Source organism: Trachymyrmex septentrionalis, unplaced genomic scaffold, assembly GCF_001594115.1.
Source record: "Trachymyrmex septentrionalis isolate Tsep2-gDNA-1 unplaced genomic scaffold, Tsep1.0 scaffold172, whole genome shotgun sequence".
NCBI lineage: Eukaryota > Metazoa > Arthropoda > Insecta > Hymenoptera > Formicidae > Trachymyrmex > Trachymyrmex septentrionalis.
Window position 1 is genome coordinate 728,633 of NW_017304887.1, and position 8,428 is coordinate 737,060.

At 40.8% G+C, this 8,428-nt stretch overlaps 1 protein-coding gene across 1 annotated transcript in view; it reads left to right on the forward strand.

Annotated features, from left to right (window-relative positions):
• LOC108746489 overlaps window positions 1-8,428 on the forward strand; it is a 344,212-nt gene that overhangs the window by 325,098 nt on the left and 10,686 nt on the right. The window contains exons 9-14 of the mRNA XM_018483301.1: window positions 354-512; window positions 2,075-3,184; window positions 3,264-3,382; window positions 3,457-3,617; window positions 4,012-4,283; window positions 6,209-6,449. Of these exons, the coding sequence (XP_018338803.1) occupies window positions 354-512; window positions 2,075-3,184; window positions 3,264-3,382; window positions 3,457-3,617; window positions 4,012-4,283; window positions 6,209-6,449 (2,062 nt within the window). The remainder of the gene's footprint in view (window positions 1-353; window positions 513-2,074; window positions 3,185-3,263; window positions 3,383-3,456; window positions 3,618-4,011; window positions 4,284-6,208; window positions 6,450-8,428) is intronic.

Sequence of the window (8,428 nt, forward strand, 5' to 3'; positions counted from 1 at the left end):
CTTTTTTTTTTTACGTTTTCTCCATTTCACGATACGTGCACCAAACGTGCGGATTTCTTCCTCTTTCTTTCTTTCTTCGGGTCCGTTTTTCGCAATTCGAAAATGACACACTTGTCGCGTTCAAGACTATCTTTCCCTTTTTTTGTGCCTTCTCGATGCCCAATACGGATAATTATACTCAATGCATAAAGGCAGCTCGCCTTAACGATATCTTACCACACCTGCCGCGTGCGTGTGCGCCGCGTCTCTCTTTCTCTCTCTCTCTCTCTCTCTTTCTCTCTCTCTAATTGTATGTACGAACGTGCCAAGAACGTGTGTCTGTAACCACGCCACGTGTCTCTGGGTTCTCGCAGTTCTGGCGATGCATGAGACCATATTGAAATGCCCAACGCCTGGTTGCAACGGTCGCGGTCATGTCAGCTCCAATCGGAACACACATAGAAGCCTGTCCGGATGTCCCATTGCCGCGGCCAATAAGCAGGCCGCACGCGAGGCACGGCAAAAGGTTCAAGGTAAGGCGGTATGCAGGACTCTTCACAGTGCGTGTCCGCAATACCCCGGACACGAAAATCTCGTTGGTGCGTCCACGCGACGAGATTAACGAGATCAAATGCTGGGAACAAGATGAGGCTTATAATTTTGTGCGTAAAACGCGTACCTCGCGTTTCTTTCGCACTTTATTGCGTTCGCGCGTGTCTTGATTGCATGCTTTTTTACTGCGATAAAATTGCGACGATAAACCTGCCCCGAAGTTTTCATACGATTTTACACATTTGCGTTTACTGGTAGAAATGTAGAGGATTATTAGTTGCATACTGATTACAAAATATCGTTGATAGTTTTGAAATAATTTTATAATTGTTTTCACTCCTTTCACTCTCAGAAAGGATTTCTAATTCCGAGAAAAAAAATATTATTGACGTATCTTAATTTTATAGGTCAACTGTATAAAATTATAACTATATTAAAATTAAATCAATAATTTCTCTCTTAATACTTCCTTGAGTAAAATAAGATCGACATCTTATCTTGAGACAAATATGTATAACGCATATAAATATAGATTTATATATTCTTACATTTAGAATAAGTCTATCCAGTGTTATATATGTACAAGATGCTGTAGCATCATGGCAGTGAAGCTGTCGTGGTGTAGCGTGCTAGGTGAGAGACATGCGGAACGAGAGAGATCTTGAGTTTCGAGTCCCAGCCAGTTTTTTGTTGCTAGAAAATGTAAGATTACTAACATTCTGCAAACTTCTTTCCGCAAGAATAGAATAAGAGATTTCCTTTAGATCGATGTTTAATGTTAAATAAATAATATTGTGTTTAACCTAAATTCTTCTATTAAAAAAATTAATGAGAGAGTATCGAGGATATATCTTTATTTTAGAATTTTTCATTTAAGAATAAAATATTCTTCTCTGCAGAATATATACATACGATTAGCACTACATCGATCTTATTTTATTTAAGATCGAGGAGTAACATTGAATATAGAAATATTTTCTTTGAGTGTTGAGTTAGATTTGTATTTTTTAATTTTTACGTAGATTATAATTCGACTCAAAGACACTCTAATAGAGCATCCAGCAGCAATGACCCATACAAACACACACACACACACACACACACACACACACACACACACACACACACACACAAAATAATTTCAAAAAATTTATATATAGTCTTTATATAATATATATAAAATAGACTATCATTTTACAGATATTATATACGTATACATAAAAAATTCATAATTTTTAGGCAATATTCAAAGAGTGTAGAAATAGAATATTATGCACTATATATTATTCAGAACAAAAATTTATTAAGCTTTTATCTTCTTAAGCTGAGCCATTGTAAATATGTTACCGATTGATAATTACATACATGCTATTTTAAACTACTTGGTACTAAGGGTTGCAGTGCTTCTTATAATAAGTAAACAAGTGTAAAATAAAAATTTACAAACATTTTTTATTACGATAATATTTTTTGTTTTATAAAATTTTTTAGTTGACGCACTTTGTTATGCAAAATTTACTAAATACGCAATCTCCTGTGATAGTGCCGGGAATACCACCGGAATACATCAGCACGAATTTGTTACCCCCTTCAATGGACACGAAGAGCTATTCGCAGTACGGTTCCGCAACGCAAGATACGAAACCCGTACTAAGCAGCTTGACCTACGATTACTATTCGACAAAAAACGCTGTGATTAATGTGAAGCCTCCGAAAACGCCGGAGGACAACAGCACGTCGCGTCCCGCGAAGGTGCCCAAAACAGAGAATATGACTCTTAGCAGCAGTTGCTGCAATACGTTATCTATGAGGAATCAAAATACGGGTGAGTTGTTGGTCCCTAAAACGGAGGATGCTGCGTCTTGCAGAGTAAACTCGCCTCCACCACCACCGCCTCCTGCAGTACGACAAACGTACGATTCTTACATGAGCCAAGATTCGAATTCCTCATCCATGTCATCCATGGACGCGATGGGTTCGAGGGCATCCATAGGAGCGACGATCCATCATCCAAGCCAGCATCCGACACATCACGTGCTGCCAATGCAGCCCGTCGCCTATCCGATGCCAATGGTGGAGGATACCAGGATGAGCCATCAAATGTCCCAAAGGTCTCCTTATGAGTCTAGCGCCATGATGGCCGCTGCAGCGGCCGCGGCAGCAGCCGCAACCACCACAGAAGAGCTTTATCATCATAGATCAGCCGAACACGCGAGAGCGTACATGCATCCTGGTACCAGCAACATCGCACGACCAGTAGTGACGTATTCCAACGACATAACTGGCAGAGGCTACGAGAATGCGATAGTCAGTGCAGCCAATCATCGACCCTATGATCCTGGTACCACTGCGACATACGAGAGATATGATACGCAGTCTTGCGCACCTATCCCCTCTCAGCAACAACAGCAGCAACAACAGCAGCAACAGCAGCAGCAGCAACAACAACAACAGCAGCAGCAGCAGCAGCAGCAGCAGCAGCAGCAGCAGCAGCAACTTCATTCAAGGGCAAATATGTACTATCTGGGACAAACCGGCATGACGCCAGAGGAGCAAGAGCGAGTTTATCATCAAGAAGCTGCGGCAGCTGCTCAACAGCATCAAATGGCGATGGCCGCCGCCACGGCAGCCGGAATGATAAAGACTGAAGATGGTAATTTTATCAGACCGTCTTTGCAAATATACAAAACTCATTTGTATAACTAAACGTCGCGTCTCCGTGAATGTTGCAGTGAAATGTGTCACGGTCGCGCAAATGCAACAAATGCAGAAACCCGGTGGACCGCCTACCTCGCCCGGGGGATCAGTGATGGATTTGTCTACCTCCAGTGTTACGTCCACTAGCCCGCAGGTTAGTTAAAAATAATATATACAAAAAGTATTATTCGAGATCTGCGTGATCATCATCAATGACGTGATTTACAGGCACCACCCTACGGTTCGAACAGCCTCAGTCCACAGTATGGAGGAGGGCAGACGGTAGGAAGTAGTCCTCAAGCTGCAGCAAGTCCCCACTTAACGGCTAGTCCTCAAGTTCCTAGTCCCCAGGGTCAGACTCTCGATCTTAGCGTCAATAGACTCCACAGGTATACGTTAATTTTCATATTTATAGTTATTAACAAATACTAAGAATAAAGTCTGAGACACAACTGGAAAATACAGACAATAGGAACAGAAATAAAAGATTTCGACCTATTATATATACACACACACAGTTTCTAATAAGTTGAAATCTATTATTCTCTGCTCCTGTCGCTTGTGCTTTATAATTGTGTCTCAGATTTAAGATTTAAAAATCTCAGTCTTTAAGAAAATTGTTTTCAAGCTCGCTGGCGTTAAAAAATAAAAATTATTTTAATAGAGGATTTAGAGTAAACAAGAATAGTGTTAACAATAAGTATAATAGAAACTTATGATGAAATCATTGTAGCACTTAGGACAAGTAGATGAAAAAGATATATATATTTATCTGTATTGCAGCGGTGCACCCAGTCCGCAGTATTCTACCGGCCATGGGGAAGCCGTCGCGGTTCCAGTGGGTCCGGGTTTTCCAGCCCCACGACCGATCGAGGAGCAAACGGAGCCCGTTGATTTCTCAACGGCGAACGAGCCGGTCAATTTCAGCGGGGGTCCGGGGATCAGGCCTGTACCCGGGTTTCCGCCGCCTGGAGTGCACGTCACGGCGTACAGTCGCGAAAGCACACCCGACAGCGGGGGTTCCCACTACATGGACGCCTACCGAGATCCCACCGGTGAGTTATCATCATTTATCTCATAACTCTGCAGATAATCTATCATCCGCATTCCAAGGACGTTTTATGATCACATTTAATAGCATGGTTATACAAAATTATTGTGTAAAGTAAATTATACATTTTATTTTAAAATTTATTATAAAATTTATTTATTTATTATAAAGTTTATTAGTAAAATTTATTAATTTGTAAAAGTCATTAGTAAAAGATATTTTTTAACAGTTTTCTGAAGTAACTGAACGGGCATGTATTATGTTCTTTTTTGTTTCGAATTAATAATATTTAATGTAAAAACTGTTCTTTGCATAATATCTCGATACCAAGAAGCATTACCTTACTCATTGGAATACTTGTAACAATTAACAATAACAATTATATAATCTCTAATATTTAAACGTCTAATATTTACGTTTTGCTATGCAACAACGTTGAATCATAATTCACTGCGAAAATTTGATGACGGAGAATTTGCACGATTGGTGATGTCAGATGAAGATAGAGCGAAAAAAGCAAACATGGAAAAGGACGCGACAGGGTGTCCTTAACACTATAAATTTTAACTGGTATATATACACACCCCATACACACACACACACACGCGCGCGCGCGCGCGTGCAACACAGGAGATACACACGAAGCGTTAATGTGTCCTTACACAGGCGTCGTGTAACGTCAGGTGATAGCGGGGGAAATGCGGAGGAGGTGCGTGGACGAGGGATTCGGAAGAGAACAAAGAGCCCGACGCCCCCGGGGGTCGGCAAGGGTGGCGAGGGACGTAGATAGGGATGGGGGACGATACGCGGTTACAACCGTCGAATAAAAATTCACCAGAACAGTACATGACTGCCATAATAGGCACCTATGGTCGAACTCTCATTTTCCTCGGTCTCTCTGTACCTTGGCATTCCAAACCCGCGGCCGATTCTCCCCCTTCTCATCCCTTCCTTCTTCTCTCTCTCTCTCTCTCTCTCTCTCTCTCTCTCTGATCGGTTCCCTCGTTTTCTCCGTTTCCATCTCTCTCTTTCTCTCTCCCTTCGTCCTGAATGTGCACCGTGCGCACCCTTCCCGTCGAACCACCCCCCTGTGACGGTACACGGCCATTGTTAATTATCAATATTTCGCGTACACGTAGCGCCGGCAAAAGTCCGGCGCGGCCGATATTGTGCGGACTCTGACGCTGGGGAGTAGTTATTGAAATTGAAACATTCGAGCACACACAGCGCCGTGTTCCCCGGCCTCGACGCACACAGGGCACCGCCGTGTTCACGCGACGTCGCGCGAGCGCGCACAGTCGGCCTTCCGTCCGTCGGCTATTTGCGTTGCGTGCTCTCTCGACAAAATGAATTCTTGCCAGTAAATAAACGTGTAGATTTTACAACAGTTAATCAAGCAGCGGGCTGCTCCTGTAGTGCGCCTGTGTTCGCGCTACTTCCGCGTCTCTCCCGTTCGAGTGCGCGATTACATGGCATGTATGTACGTATTTAGGCAGAGTGTCCTAGAAATCATACATTTTTCCATATATATCATAAAAATCAAATTAAAGATCATACCAACTCGCTCGGTATCAACATCTCAGTAGATATATCAATTTGTGAATCATTGTTTGTATCTACAGAGAACTAATGGATTTTCTAACAAAGTAAATGTTGAAAACAGAAATGGATAAGAGGAAGTAATCTTTTTCCTCAATACGTTTCAAATTGTCAATACTTCATTATAAATTTATCTTAATATTTAATTATCAAAGTATCCAATATCGAAGAAATTGAAAAGCACGTTATTAAGATTTTTTTTATTGAACATAGTATCGCGCATTTTCCAAGTAAGATGCTTTCTATTTCACGCTGGATCAACATATTTTTACTATTAGGAAACTGTTGACTGTTACATTTCTTATTTATACACCATCTTTCATATGTCAGGTTATGGACCCATGAGTCCTCATCCAGGATACGGGATGACCGGCGTTCAACCCGAATATCCCGGAAACACGTACACCCCTTACCCAACTGCAGGTTATAACTGCGGTGGAACTTACCCAGGTGGCCCAGTGACTTCCGGTTATCAGATTCCAGCGGGTTACACTCCGGCACCATGTTACAGCATGCCGCCCCCGCAGCACACGGTTGGACCCCTCGATAAACCATCTGGCAAGGACGACAGGTAGGATATCTCTTTTATCCCTTTTGAATGGGACATCGCGATTGTGAGCAATCCGGTTCACAGCAAACTTTTATTTATGTACTGTAGATATATGAGTTTATGTCCGTCGGTGAAATACAAATCGTTATTGTAAATTAAACATTTGAGAGAGTAGAAAATTTTATTTGAAGATTTTAATACTATTTTATAATATCTAACTATTTGATTTGAAGAATACATTCATTAAATCTATCAGATTGGCCGATATATTTTCATTGCGTATTTAGCATTTTATGCTATTTTTCTTTAATTTCAAATTTGTTCTTTCACTGTATTCAACGTGTATTATTTTGATGAAACTTAAAAGCAAATAGTCATCCATTTGTAAATCCGCTAGATACGCGATGAGAATCCAAATCGTTATTTAGCGTGAGGTAGCACTATTAGAGAATACGTCCACACGTCGTGCAGGCGAGCGTCGCGAGTTCTCGCCTTGGTACTTACTTGCCTTGCCGAAAGGATCGCACGAATCCTTCACGCGATAGATTCGTGGCCGAAGCTTGAAAAGGCGTGGAGACAGTGGCGGTGGCGGCGGCGACGGCGGCGGCAGCGGCAGCGACTAACATCAGCGATGGAGGGCGAGAGGAAAAGGGGGCAAAACTCGCGCATACCCACCTCCATTTTGTTAATTAAAGTAATTACTCTTCGTACCGAAAGTGCCAACCTTATTCTAATTGACGTGAAGCTCGGCGGTATGGAGAAGGCACGGTTGGGCGTATAAGAAGAGAATGAGGATGAGGCTCGAGTGGAAGGCGCGCGCGTGTAGGGGAAAAGGGGTGCTGGGGTTGAGAGGGTGCGGAGGCGAGGTAGGATAAGGTTAAAATGAGTAGGTGGGGTATAATCAGTTGCCACCGCACTGGATTATGGGCCGAGACCCGGCGTCGTCCTCCCCGCCGTGGTGTGTGGCGTGGGTTAGAAACCCAGAGAACACCTCCTCGGCTACCTCGAGGCGAAGTTGCCTTTCGTCCCTTTTGTAATTTTACCACGGTCCAAAATTCGGTGCGTCGCGTTCCACGAATCTCACGAATGTCTTCACGATGAACGAAAATGTGGAAATCGAATCGATATTTTATCGGAAGTTTTAGATGACAATATTGATAATATGTGCAATATTTACATTTGCGCGGAAATATAATCGTGAATCTACTGTGTACATTATTGCATAGAGATAAATATTATATCGGCAAATCTTTATTCAACGTAAAACTGTAAATAAGAAAGTATGAAATAGTTTGTATTTCAAAAAGAGGGAAACTAAATGATTAATTTTTAATTCAGTATTGTATCTCATATGTTTCAATTTTCATTTTAGAAATGAGAAACATTTAATAATCTTATTTTTTAAATTACAGTCTTAATCTACAATACTTCATTATATACTTGTAACGTTATATTTATTAAATGTTTAATTAATGATAAGAGTGAGCACATTTAGTAAATTATGTCTTTTTATTGCACAAATTTAATTTGAGAAGTTTATGAAATGATTATGTTCAATGATTTCCTCACGATATTAATCTTTCCACGTTTCTCCTCCTTCTCATTAATTGTATCTTTATTGAATTGCTATAACGTTGAACATGTACGACCAACTAAAACCTCGGTCAAACCAATCTATATCAGAACTTGAACTTTATTAATAGCAGCAGGCAATATAAACTACCTTCGCTTCCTAACTATATTATTAGTCTCGTCTCTTGGACGTTTTTATTAGTGTACGTCCCAATTCGGATCAACCACCTAAATTTGTGAAAATATCCAATAATCGATATAGGAATAAATAAATCTTAATTTTTTCTAAGATGAAGTTTTTTTTAATTCTTGCTTAAGTTCTCAAAATCTGTTTACCAAAAATTAAAAATAATTAAATTTTCCGAAAGATTCGTTTTTATTGTTACATAATGATTTTTATATTTGCTTATCAATAATCGTACACCATA